This window comes from the organism of the source record quoted next, unplaced genomic scaffold (assembly GCF_019419815.1).
Source record: "Pyrus x bretschneideri cultivar Hongxiangsu unplaced genomic scaffold, Pyrus_bretschneideri_v1 Contig266, whole genome shotgun sequence".
Taxonomy (NCBI): Eukaryota; Viridiplantae; Streptophyta; class Magnoliopsida; order Rosales; family Rosaceae; genus Pyrus; species Pyrus x bretschneideri.
The window spans coordinates 567,932-582,299 of NW_025999575.1; the positions used below are offsets into that span (position 1 = coordinate 567,932).

The 14,368-nt window shown below is 40.5% G+C and overlaps 1 protein-coding gene across 1 annotated transcript; it reads left to right on the forward strand.

Annotated features, from left to right (window-relative positions):
- Positions 1-246: 246 nt before the first annotated feature.
- On the forward strand, positions 247-3,747 carry LOC125478798. Its single transcript, XM_048587417.1, has 8 exons — positions 247-412; positions 762-1,087; positions 1,348-1,416; positions 1,821-1,947; positions 2,290-2,583; positions 2,960-3,041; positions 3,194-3,335; positions 3,454-3,747. The coding sequence occupies exons 1-8, from the start codon at positions 247-249 to the stop codon at positions 3,745-3,747; spliced, it is 1,500 nt and encodes a 499-aa protein (XP_048443374.1).
- Positions 3,748-14,368: the final 10,621 nt, after the last annotated feature.

Below are 14,368 nucleotides of genomic sequence, written 5' to 3' on the forward strand. Positions count from 1 at the left end.
ATAGAGCTATAAGTTGTCCTCAGAATCAGCAGAGGCCCCAGCAGCCTTCTTTTCCACCACTAGCGCTGATCCAGCAAGTTCCAGGGTTTGGTAGTTATGGTCAGATGGGTCGTGGTGGTGTTTACCATTATCAGGGTGACGCCGTTCTTTATGTTTCAGGGCAGTATCAGTATTCCCAGGATCTTTATTATCAGAATGGATATCCTCAGTATTCTGGAGGTTATAAGCCATATCCTCTCATTCCAGATGGTGGATCTCAGTGGTATCAGGGAGGACAGCCCTAACAATGAGAGATTGCTTCCAGTAGTGCAGGATCTTCGAGGCAGTCTCGTCAACCAAGTCAGGGGCATAATATGCAGGGTTGAGGTGGTCAGACTAGCAGAGGTTGTGGTGGACGACAGCAGACCCAGGGGCGTATCCACAATATCATGCTGCAAGATACTCAGAATAATCCTGACTTGATCATGGGTACGTAAATATTCTTGGTCACTTTGCTAGAGTGTTAATTGATTGTGGTGTTACACATTCTGTCATTTCTCATACATTTGCTCAAGTGACGCAACCTCATCCTCCACCTCTAGGGTATGATTTAGAGTTTGCTATGCCTAGAGGAGAGAGATATTATGTTGATTTTGTATATCCAGGATGTCCAGTGATGATGGAGGATGTAGTTATGCCAGCTAACCTTATCCCGTTAGATATTGTTGATTTTGATGTGATTTTGGGCATAGATTGGTTGCATTATAATCGTGCCAATATAGATTGCTACAGGAAAATAATTACTTTCCATCATCCTGGACTACCTGAGGTTACTTTTGTGGGTCAGTACAGTAGGGTGAGGCATGACGTTATTTCCGCTATGAGAGCAAAAAGGTTATTATCGAAAGGTTGCCAGGGATATTTAGCTCATGTGCTGTTGAATGATGTTGCTCCTAGTAGTGTGGAGGATGTGAAAGTAGTCAAGCATTTTCCTAATGTATTCCCTGATGATTTACCTAGATTGCCGACACACCGTGATGTGGAGTTCATTATTGATTTGCTTCCGGGTACGGATCCTATATCTTTGACTCCTTATAGAATGGCTCATGTTGAATTGAGGGAATTGTAAATTCAGTTGCAGGAATTATTTGATAAAGGTTTTATTCGGCCTAGTACTTCACCCTACGAAGCTCTAGTGTTATTTGTGAGGAAGAAAGACGGGACTTTGAGGCTATGCATTGATTATAGGCAATTGAATTGGGTAACAATAAAAACCGTTATCCATTGCCACGTATAGATGATTTGTTTGATCAGCTTCGAGGTGCCTGTGTGTTTTCTAAGATTGATTTGAGGTCTGGTTATTACCAGTTGAAGATCAACAATGAGGATGTCCCTAAGACAACTTTCAGGATTCGTTATGGTCATTATGAGTTTTTGGTGATGCCATTTGGATTAACAAATGCACTAGCAGCTTTTATGGATTTGATGAATTGAGTATTCCAGCCATATTTAGACAGATTTGTCATTGTCTTTATTGATGATATTCTGGTATACTCTAAGTCTAAATCAGAGCATGTTCGACATCTCACTTTGGTGTTGAAGAGATTGAGGGAACACCAATTGTATGCTAAGTTTAGCAAATGCCAATTTTGGTTGGATCAAGTGGCATTTTTGGGACACGTCATATTTGCTCAAGGTATTCAGGTGGATCCTTAAAAGGTAACAACGGTGGAGAATTAGGAGCAACCTCCAATCGTCACTGAGGTACGGAGTTTTCTTGGCCACTAACGGGGTTGACTAGAAAAGAGGTTAAATTTGAGTGGGATGATAATTGTGAGCAGAGTTTCCAGCAGTTGAAGTATTATCTCACTCATGCACTTGTTTTAGCACTCCCAGATGATAATGGTAATTTTGAGGTCTACAATGATGCTTCCTTGAATGGTTTGGGATGTGTGCTAATGCAACATGGTAGGTTGATTGCTTATGCTTCACGACAATTAAAGCCTCAATAGAGGAATTACCCTACACATGATTTGGAGTTAGCAGCCATCATGTTTTCCCTGAAGATTTGGAGACATTATCTTTACGGAGAAAAATGTAAGATTTTTACGGATCATAAGAGTCTTTAATATCTCTTCACTCAGAGGGATCTTCATCTTCCACAGCGGAGATGGTTGGAACTGCTTAGTGATTATGATTGCATGATTGACTATCACCCTGGTCGTGCAAATGTGGTAGCTAATGCACTTAGCAGAAAATCTCAAGGTCGTATTAACACTTTGTATGCTTGTCATGTTCCTTTTCTAGCAGACTTGAGATCAACTGGAGTGAAGTTAAAGGTAAAAGATCCGGAGGAAGCCTTACTTGCTAATTTTCAAGTTAGGCCAATTTTAATTGATCGTGTACTTAAAGCCCAGATGGATGATGAAGAAATCCATGAGTTAATTGAAGCAAGAAGTCAGGGGAAAAAGAAGGATCTCAGAGTTCGAGAAACTGATGGCATGCTTATGCAAAAGAGCAAAGTGTATGTGCCGAATAATGTGGAATTAAAGAAAGAAATTTTGGATGAAGTGCACTGTTTGGCTTATGCAATGCATCCTGGAGGTACTAAAATGTATCATACCATTTGACCATTTTATTATTGGCAGGGCATGAAAAGAGAAATTGCTAAGTATGTGAGTAGGTGTGCCATTTGTCAGTAGGTTACAGCTGAAAGGAAGAAGCATTTTGGGTTGATGCAGCCGCTTCCCATTCCACAGTGGAAATGGGAAAACATTATTATTGATTTTGTGTACAAGCTTCTTCGTACACATAATGGTTATGACGGCATTTGTGTGATAGTTGATCAGCTTACTAAGTCAGCAAATTTTATTCCAGTGAGGGAGAAGTATTCTTTAAGCCGATTAGCTGAATTATTCATATGAAAGATTGTGAAGTACCATGGAGTTCTTATTAGTATTGTCTCGGATCGTGATCCCAGGTTTACTTCTAAGTTCTGGGTGGCATTTCAGGAGGCTTTGGGATCGAGCTTGGCATAAGCGGTTAGATTTGATGGAATTCCTGTTAGTATTGGTGATGCTTGGCACAAGTGGTTAGATTTGATGAAATTTGCCTATAACAATAGTTTTCATTCAAGTGTTGGTATGGCACCATTTGAGGTACTTTATGGCAGATCTTGTCATACACCTTTATGTTGGTCAAAGGTTGGTGAAAGGGTTTTGGAGGGCCCTGAGATAGTGGAAGAGACTACTCAGAATATTCAGGTGATTAAGTCTAACCTGAAAGCGGCCCAGGATCGACAGAAGAGCTTAGCAGATAAACATGCCACTGACAGAGTGTATAAAGTGGGTGATTGGGTATTTTTAAAGCTTTCACTGTGGAGAGGTGTGGTACGGTTTGGAAAAAAAGGTAAGCTAAGTACTAGGTACATCGGACCATATATGATCACCGAGAGTCGGTGAAGTTGCTTACAAGCTTGAGTTTCCTCCAGAGTTGTCTAAAGTGCATGATGTGTTCCATGTTTCCATGCTTCGTCATTATGTTTCGGATCCATTGCATGTTATTCCTCCTCAACCTTCGGTAATTAATCCAGATTTGACTTATGATAAGGAACCAGTGACTATCCTAGATTGGAAAGATAAAGTTCTGAGGAATAAGACAGTGCGTTTAGTGAAAGTTTTGTGGAGGAATCACTCGGTGGAAGAGGCTACTTGGGAGATACAGGAGCATATGAAAGAGTTGTATCCACGCTTGTTTTATGATTACTAGTGGTTTGTATTTACTGTGTGAATTTCAAGGACAAAATTTTCTTAAAGGGGGTAGGTTGTGATAGCCCATCCCGAATTATTTGTATCGATGGCGTGAAATGTCTATTTTACCCTTGAACGTTGTGTAGTGTTGTGTGGTTTTACTTTGGATGTGGACCATTTATGTTAAGTCCCTAATATTTTGGAACCAATTAGGAACTTAGACTTAGGTTTTATTTTCTTTTGTTTTGGTTGGCTGCCATCTGGACCACACACACGCATACACACCCAAACCCTTTCTCGTTAACCCTCTCTCTCTCCTCTCTCTCGAATTTTCTTGCCATTTCCGTACACCCTGTATGGAAAACCCTCAAAAACCTTTCAAACATCACGGATTGAGATCAGGCATGGTGTTTTTGGACTCCTTGCAAGCTTAGGAGTTGATTGGTGATGGTTGGACGTGAAAACCTCAGAAACCTTTAGAACCAAGAATTCCCGATTTGGTGCACTGTTCATGCAATCGTGATCGTGAAGTTTTTATAAGTTTTTAAGCTTCTAAGGAGCTTTAGAACATCTTCACGAAGCTCGGGGTTTTTCCGGCAAGATTTCATTGGATTTAAGTCCTAAAAGTGGTAAGGTTTCATTCTACTCATTGTAAGCTTCATTTTGGTACAAATTTCATGGAATTTGGTTGAGAAATGGAAAAGATATGAAGTTTTAAAGTTTTTCCAGAAACCAGCAAAAATTCAAGTTGCAGACGGCGGCGGACGGCAAGGCTCGTCAGAGAGAGAGACGAATATTCTGTCAGAGTTGACAGAATATTCTAATGGTGTCAGGTAATGTCGTTAACTTCTGTTAAGGTTTTAAAGGAATATTCCTAATTGCCGTTAACTGTTCCGTTAGGGTTGGGCGCACGTAGGGGTGCGTTTGGTTGTGCGTTGGCCGGAGCGTGGGTGGTCAGAAAATTTTTCTAAAAATATGGGGATGTTTATGGTGTTGAGTAGATCACATTGGTATATTCAAACACACCATTTGAGCAATGTATGAGAATTTATTAGCTAGTTTCGTTAATGTGCTTTAAATTAATGTTTATATAGTTGTTTCGCATATAGGTGAGACCTATCCTCAGGACGAGCGCAGTCAATCGTGGCTTGGGGGCTACGACCTTTTCATATACCAGTGAGTGGGCTTTTAGTTTTCCGTATATACCTATATACTTGAGATTTTTTCTAGAAAATCGATTTGAATGAAATTATGTTGAAATGCCATGCCTATTGATTTATGCTTAGACTATAAATTTGTATGATATGTGCATTTTGTGATTTGATGCGGTGAATGCTCAGGTAAGTACCAAGTGAGTTGTAAACTGTTTATGTGAATAGATGATTATGTGAGATGTGTTAAGAGCTTATAAACCTGCACCTCGGTGTTAGTGCACCTGCCCAGAGTTAGGGCACGGTCCTTCACGTGATGTTCACCTCCCACACCACATGCTCACCTCCCACACCACATGCTCACCTTGAATCCAAGTTATGTGCACAGTCCTGTCGTACATACCACTTTAGGTGGTTCCGACTCGTAGGTGACCCGCGATTATTCACACAGTCTTCACGTGATCGTAGCACTTAAGCATATTTATTTACACCCAGTCCTGTCGTACAAACCACTTTAGGTGATTTGATAAGCTCATATCTATATATGTTTTACATCAAATTCACTTGTCTTTTCTTAGTTAGTTCCTTATATTTTTGAGCTATTTACTTTGTTTTTGTGTTTTGTAGGATTTGTCAAGTAAAGAAAAGAAAAATAGCACAAGTGAAATTTTAAGTAACAAATTCGTCAAAACTGCCTGTGCACGTCAGCTGACTTTGGAAGCAAGTTGCGGACAGCTTAGAATGAATTAGAGAATGAGCCTTTTATGCTTGGAAAGCTACGGATGTCTATTTTCTGAAGCATTTTGCGGATTATTAATATCATTTTTCTAGAAGAAGTGATGGGCGTTTTAACACTGAAAGGTTCCCAAGAGGCTGAGCAGTTTGTAACTGACAAGAATGCATTGAAAGCAATAAATCCAATAAATCTAGCAGCCAAAACTGATGCAATCAAGAACAAACCAGCTGACAGGAAATGGAATTAAAGATGAGGATTAAGAAGGAGTAATTGGCATAAAGGCTACCCAAGGAGTTACAATTGTTTTACCATTTCCTCTCACTTATTGTCATCACTAAATGGCTAGTGGTGGGTGAGTTAAGGAGAAGAAAATGATGCAGCAAGAATTGGTTTAAAAATAGCATTGGGGAAGGAAGGACAGAGGAGAGCCTTAGTTGATTTCTTTCAGTTCTATTTTCTCAAACTCATGTCTATCTTTTGTTTTAACATAAGGATTGTGTAACTAAATTTTTAGTAGTTAGGGGCTGTTTTGAAGCCCCGAATATGATTGCATTTTTGTTATGACATTTCGTTTGAATTACTTTTATGAATGGATGAAAATTGGTTCACTACTTGTCTCATTGATGAATTCTTTATGTGTTTTCTACGGATGCATACTTAGTAAGCATATCTAGGATTCTAATGCTATGAATATGTGTGTGCCTGCCCTTGTCGAATGAGGACCTACATATGTTCTAGAGTAGTACTTGTTAATTGCGATTAACACGTGAACCAATTTCTAGGATAAGTAAGACAACACTAGTACTTACGATGCCTTGTGATGACTCAAACTCTTTTCGTTCTTAATGATTTCTACTTGTTAAATCTATGAACACGCCATTCTAGATTGCATGTAAGGGACTAAGTTAAATTGAAAACACCATTCTCTTATCATACTACATAAGAAAGAGTAATAGGTTGAGTTCTAACATTGAGCCAACTTGAGCATCTTCATCCGAAAATGAAAGGAATTTGAATGAAACATAACATGTTTGCATGATTATTTGGTGGTGGATAGCAATTCCCCTAACTCGTTTTTCTTAATTTGTGAACTACTTAAAAATCTGTTTCTGTTCTGTTTTTGTTCGATTTAATTTAAATAGCAAATCAACTCCAAATATCCCAAAAATTTGTGTGAGTGTAGCTCTGTGTGTCTAGTGTTTGCATATAAAATTTCGTAGACTTTAGATAAGTGTAAGTTGGTCTAATAATTATTTTTCGGTGGCTGGCCAGTAGGGACAGCAGCCTAGTTTTTGTGACATTTTAAGTAGTTAGATAAAACAATCTTTTGCGGGAAAGACCCTTATTTTCATATGCTACAATTGACAAATTTTAGTGTTAATAAGGAAAAGCAATAGGACATTTGTGTGCTACTTTGTGGTGTGCTACTTTGTGGTGTGCTTTTAATCCTATCATGGTTCCAACTCGTGTGCAAGTATAGTTGTTGAGATGTGGATTTGAGCCATACATGTTACGTTAGGTGACTCCGACTAGATGGATGAGCTCTAGATTCAGCCGTACAAGTCACGTTAGGTGACTCCGGCTGATTTACCATTTGCATTGATTTATATCACCTCGCTTATATATTTTTATGCTGAGATATTCGACATGGCATATTTGTGAATTTTGGCTATTCTGAGCATGGTTGTGGTATATATATTATTCTATTTTCTGGGAAATTATACAGGTTTTACGGTGAGGGGTTAGAACTTTTGAGAAATGAAATGATTTTGAAAAGCTTTGTTTTTGCCCACTCACACTTTCTGTTTTGCGTCCCTCTAGGTTCTAGTCAGGAGTGCTTTCTGGTGGCTTGCGAGGAATCCATGGCAGCTCTGACAGATTATCACCATTGTGTGGTCACCCTTGGGTGTTGTATAATTAGTTTTCGTCTTGCTGGATTGCACTTAGCTTACTTATGCTCTAATTGTGAATTCATACTTATTTCATCTTGCCCCTTATCTTTTAGTGCTCTAGTTAGCTTAGTTTTTATTTATTTGCATTTCTTATATTAATATTGCTTCTGCACTGATAGGAGCATATTTAGGCGACTTACTTAGCTTGTTCTCGTACATTTACGTTATGTTTCTTTAGTTATTTTAGTTCTTTATGCTTCTTTTGTGTGTTTTCAGGATTATAAGACGTGTTTGACGAAAGGATGCATTGTGGAGTGTTTTGGGGCCTTTTGGAGCACTATTGGGCTAAGGATGGATAGCTTATGCTTGGAGCCCAAGTGTTGGATGAAATTGAAGGCCTTGTATACACTTGAGGACACAAAACAATGGCCCTAACCCAATTACATTCACATTGCCATGGGCTTAACACAAACACCATTCCTTGCCATGCAAGGGGGAGCAATTTGGGTCCATTTCATGCACTTAAACCCTAGCCCAATTACACACCATTGCAGCCAAATCCATTCTTTGTCATGCACATTCACCACCAATTTAACCACATGCATTTATTCCTCCATCATTGCACACCATTGCAGCCACATGCACAAAACACCTTCCTTGCCGTGCAAACACATGCATTTCCCTTGCCATTTTCAGCCATCACACTTCATCATTGCAGCCACCATTCATCCTAGTTGTCAATCACATACTTTCCCATTGTATAATTCATCCACATGCATCTTTAATCAACAAACAAATCAGCCACAATGAACCAAAACACCCATGCCGTGACCTTCCTAGCCATTTCCAGCTTTTCCCTTTACATTTCACATGCATTCATCATCATAACCCACCTAATCCACATGCTAATTGAGCCAACACATGCACCCAAACAAAGCCAACCTAGCTAACCCTACATGTATTTCTTTATTCACTCTTCATCACATGCATATTTCAGCCATTCACCAAAACAATCACCCTTGTGCCGTGTATCCCATCCTACATTCCACAAACAAGTCACATGCATTACACCCCACATCCCTCCATAATCATTCAAATCCCTGCCATGCACATGCTCTCCCATTTTCAGATTGAAGCCACATCCATTTTCAGCACCAAAAACACTCATTGCCGTGGCTACCACACCATTCCAGCACATACACATGCACACACATGCAATTCCAGCTTGCACATGCTTTCCTAGCTGTTTTTCCACCACATTTCAGCCACATAAATGCTTAAACAAACAGCCACATTCTCATCCACTCCTCCTATAAATACCCTTGCATTCCCATTACCTAAACATCATCTCATTTCATACACAACACACCACAAACACTTCCATTCTTTCCTTAGCCGTGAGTCCCCCTTCTCTTATAATCCAAACACCAATCCTCTTCCACTTCCATCCCTCTCCACTCCATTCCACACTTCCATTCCCCCAAACCAACTATCCTTAGACCTTGTGCCACAACGAAGAGGAAGATAAGAGGGCCTAAACGTTCATACAATTCACGTTTGAGTTGTTGGAATGTTTAGGCGTTTCTTTGATTTCAATGTTTAATTTCAATTCTCTTTGTTTTGTAAGTATGAGGAACTAAACCCCCCTTAGCTAGGGGGTGATTCGAAATATATGTTTATGCTTGCAATATGATTTGATTACTTCTAATTACGTTTCATAAGTTGTGAATTCAATTTGTTTAACTGTTTGATTGATAACCTATTTATGTATGTTTATTGAGAATGAACGCTTAATTTTCATGCATGAATATGACGCTAGAATATAAGTGAGTTTCACGTAATAGTTATGAACTTATATTCACAAGTAGTGGAGGTTGCTTATAAACAATCGCGTTAAACAAATTCTTGGCATAAGTTTCATGCAATCATAGTAACGAATGTCTCGTCAACACTTATAGTTTTCATGTTGCTTAATGATTCTTGCTTGTATCTCTATTATGCAATTCATGTAGGGAACTTGTGAGGAATGCTTTGGGTTGTCGTATGCAATCATCCAATTCATTAACTTAAGGAAAACTTGATGGTTAATTTAAGCGGACCTAATTAACCCGGGGCGTTGAGAATTCATGGTTTATTGAAAAGCAATTAGAAATCGTTTTATATGCAAGTATAACATGTATGGAGATGAACCCCTTAGCTAGCCATCCCATCCATTCATTTCCGTCAACTCCATATTTACATTTTGTTTTCTTGCAATCTATCCATTTTAGTTTACTTTCGTCCAAACCTCAATCCCCCCCCCCCCCCATATTTGTTTAGTTTTCGTCTTAATCTATCTTATTTTGAGGTTTGCATTCTTCGAGTTTAGTATAGTGTTTTAAACTTATTTTTACGTTTTTGAGTCAAAATCCAAGTGGTTAACAATCCCTCCTAATCCCCGATCCAGAACGATCCCTACTTACATTCTTCACTACAATTGACAAAAAGAGGGTTTAATTTGTGTGCGTATAATTCTCGCATCATGCACTGTGCACATGGCTAAGTCACCCTCACATGACGGCCAGCACGCCTTGATTTTGGTTGGGGTGTATCAATAACACTTAGGTATTTATAGTGAAAAAATTAGAATTTTTTTTTTAAAACTTCGTCTTTTTTTTTTTATTTAAAAAAAAAAGGCTACATGACATCAGCTAGCAGCAAAGCTGGGCCCAACTTTCCAGGCTGGTTGGCTAGGTTTTATGTCAAAACGGGCTATACTTTGGCCTATAACCCTTTGGCCAGCTCGGTTGGGGATGGCCTTATTTGAACATTGGGTTAAATTTTACTTGACTTGTTGTCCAAAATTCAAATCAATCAGTATAGTATTAGTATAGGAAAAAAAAAAAAAAAAAGAGCCTTTCTGTTTTAGAGTCAAAGACCTAACAAAGTTTTGTACTCTCTTTCATATAGTTTTTGACTCTCCTACATACAGTCATACTCATAAATGTTTTATCCTCATAAAAATGAGATTAAAACATTATAAAACACATTAAAAATAAAAATAAAAATATTAAACTTTGAATGGGTTCATCGTGGTATAAATTTTCAAAGCCCTACAAACCCTTGTAAATAGTATTTTTAGGGGAGTTCAAAATTAATAAAAATTCAAAATAATAAATGCTCGTGAAGGAATATATAAATGCTCATGATTGCATCATCCACACGTATATGATGGTTACATTGTCAGTTAGATTTTTAGAACCCTCCAAAAATCATGAATAGTGTTTTTTTATTTGAGTGCAAAATTAATAAGATTCATAATATATTATTGTAGAAGTGTGAAAAATATAAATAAAATAAAATAAAAAATACAGGCACTCGTAATGAGAAACTTTACAACTTTCATGAAAGGATTAATTTCGAAATCCGACACCATAATCTATAAACCTTATATTTGTATTTAACAGTCGATTGTCTTTATGATTTATTCTTCTCATGGAATTTTGCTTTTTACTTTTTTTTTTTTTTTGAAGCGGATGAAAAATGGAACGGTTTAGATTGTTCATGTCACGTTCTGATATTTACAGTTAATTGAAATATGAGTCGATGTTATTTAGTTTCTATAGACTTTATAAAATCTAAGCAATAGTTTCACCAACGGTAAAACTTTGAACATAATATCAACGATTGGAACTCGTCATTGTGACAACTCATCTCTACATTTACAATTTTATAAATTTTTTAAAAACGTGGTTTGATGAAGATGCCCTATAGGCAAAGTTTTTTATTTTCATTGACCTTCGGTTAGAGAGACTTGGGATCCATTCTTTTGGTGTATCCTCGTAGTTCTCGACAGTATGAACCCATAGGAGTAAGCAGATGTCAGTTTGGAGCTAACACAAAGATTTTATGAAACTACCAAAACTTAAGGGATTTTTTTAATATTGTATAATTTATCTGGCCCATGGGACCACACCCACACAAATCCTCCACCCATTTCTTGCCACGTGTCTCTCTCCCACTTTCCTCACTTTCACCTATCTCCCGTCTCCCTCCCCTCGCTCTCTTTCTAGCACTCCCTCTCAACACTCTTGGACCATGTTACATCCCATATCGCCCAGGGGAGTGATCCTTATATGTATATTCCCATCCCTACCTAGCACGAGGCCTTTTGGGAGCTCACTGGCTTCGAGTTCCATGGGAACTCCGAATTTAAGCGAGTAGTGCGCAAGAGCATTCCCAAGATGGGTGACCCATCGGGAAGTTCTCGTGTGAGTTCCCAGAAACAAAACTGTGAGGGCGTAGTCGAGGCCCAAAGCGGACAATATCATGCTACGGTGGTGGAGCGGGCCCGGGAAGTGGTCTACCCCAGGCCGGGATGTGACAATTTGGTATCAGAGCCTAAACCTGGTCGCGTGTGTGCCGACGAGGACGTCGGGTTCCTAAGGGGGGGTGGATTGTGACATCCCACATCCCCACGGGAGTGATCCTTATATGTATATTCCCATCCCTACCTAGCACGAGGCCTTTTGGGAGCTCACTGGCATCAAGTTCCATAGGAACTCCGAAGTTAAGTGAGTAGCGCGCGAAAGCATTCCCATGATGGGTGACCCATCGGGAAGTTCTCGTGTGAGTTCCCAGAAACAAAACCGTGAGGGCGTAGTCGGGGCCCAAAGCGGACAATATCGTGCTACGGTGGTGGAGTGGGCCTGGGAAGTGGTCTACCCCGGGCCGCGATGTGACAATAGCACGAAAAAAATTGTCACATCTCGGCCCGGGGCAGACCACTTCCCGGGCCCGCTCCACCACCGTAGCACGATATTGTCCGCTTTGGAACCCACGGGACTCGGAGAAGGGATTTAGGTGGATTTTGGGTGTCCCGTGCTTAACCGTGATGATGGAGGAAAAGAGGGAGATTCCACGAAGCCCGTGGTGGTTCAGGTGTGACGGTGGGTGTGTGAGGGAAGATCGCAGAGGGTGAGAGCGAGGGTGGTCTGTGACATCCCACATCGCCCAGGGGAGTGATCCTTATATGTATATTCCCATCCCTACCTAGCACGAGGCCTTTTGGGAGCTCACTGGCTTCGGGTTCCGTAGGAACTCCGAAGTTAAGCGAGAAGGAGGCTAGAGCAATCCCAGGATGGGTGACCCACTGGGAAGTTACTTGTGAGTTCCCAAAAACAAAACCGTGAGGGAATTCCAAAGCGGACAATATCGTGCTACGGTGGTGGAGCGGGCCCGAGAAGTGGTCTACCCCGGGCCGGGATGTGACAATTTTTTTCGTGCTATTGTCACATCCCGGCCCAGGGCAGATCACTTCCCGGGCCTGCTCCACCACTATAGCACGATATTGTCCGCTTTGGGCCCCGACTATACCCTCACGGTTTTGTTTCTAGGAACTCACACGAGAACTTCCCGATGGGTCACCCATCCTGGGAATGCTTTCGCGCGCTACTCACTTAACTTCGGAGTTCCCATGGAACTCGAAGCCAGTGATCTCCCAAAAGGCCTCGTGCTAGGTAGGGATGAGAATATACATATAAGGATCACTCCCTTGGGGGATGTGGGATGTCACAATCCACCCCCCTTAGGAACCCGACGTCCTCGTCGGCACACACGCGACCAGGGTTAGGCTCTGATACCAAATTGTCACATCCCAGCCTGGGGTAGACCACTTCCCGGGCCCGCTCCACCACCGTAGCATGATATTGTCCGCTTTGGGCCTCGACTACGCCCTCACAGTTGTAGTTAGATCGGAGGTTAGTAGTTTGAATTGTCGTTGACCGAATCCCGGGAGGCTCCGGCCTTCTTCCCCGGCAAGAAAAGAAGCCAGGCTCTCAAGCTGTTATGACTTGGGCCTGAGGCCCGTTAGCGGTTAAGCCCAAAACCTTTTTAGTTAGTTTTATTTGATTATTTCTTTTTCTATTAAAAACCCAAAACCCTTGGGCTGGGCTTTCAAGCCCAGGCCTGTGTATGTGCAGCCCAGGGCTTTTTGCCCTTTAGAACCCAAAGAGGGGCAGGCCTTCGGGCCATCCAAATTGGGCATCTGGCCTGTTACCCTTTAAACCCTAAAACCATATTGGACCCTAGGCCTTTGGGACTTAGAATCAGGCCCATTTTATTAAAGCCCAGGACCCAACCAAGCCCAAACCCATTTGGGCCCAACTCGGTCCGACCCAAACCCTAAATCGTGTTTAACCGACCTGGTCTGACCGTTGACCCAATCAACGTTGATCGTTGATCCGATCAACGTTAACCATTGACCATTGATTCGGTCAACGCTAACCATTGACTGTTGACTTTTTGTTTACTTTTTCGAGTTTTGTTCGAGATTCAAATTATTTGGATAGAGTTTTATTAATTGGACCTGTTATGTGCTTAGATGCAATTACTATCGGAGATTCCAACTTCCTAGCTTGAACGAATATGACTTCACACTTATCTATGAGTGGGTCATTTCTTTTTATAAGTATACGCATACTTGCTAGTTTCCAGTTATACTTTGAAAAAAATTTACTATGTATACCTTGCTTAGACTAAAATTACATGAAGTAGCAAAATGACGGAATTTAGGAAATTATTATGAACCCTATAGGTTCACAGATATGCATGAGATACCATAATTATATTTTACAGCTTTGAATAATTAATGTTACAAGAACTGTTGTGCTATTGTGAAATGCTAAAACAATCCTACGGGATGCACAGGTTAGTTACTTTGTTGACTAGAATTATTGAATTGTTATGGCATGATTATATTTATGTTACTGCTCATCATTGCTGCACCCCGATGTTAATACTCGCCTTAAGGCCAGGGCCAGTCCTTCACATGTATGTTCACATCTGCACCGTTCGCTCGCCTTGGATCCAAGTAGGTGCCAA

Excerpts from the sequence above, each read along its gene's own strand:
- LOC125478798 (XM_048587417.1), top strand. The coding sequence starts at position 247 with ATGGTGGATCTCAGTGGTATCAGGGAGGACAGCCCTAACAATGAGAGA. Across the intron at positions 413-761 it reads GGACGACAGCAGACCCAGGG|ATTGCTACAGGAAAATAATT; the intron begins GCGTATCCACAA and ends GTGCCAATATAG. Across the intron at positions 1,948-2,289 it reads ATGTGTGCTAATGCAACATG|ACTTGAGATCAACTGGAGTG; the intron begins GTAGGTTGATTG and ends CTTTTCTAGCAG.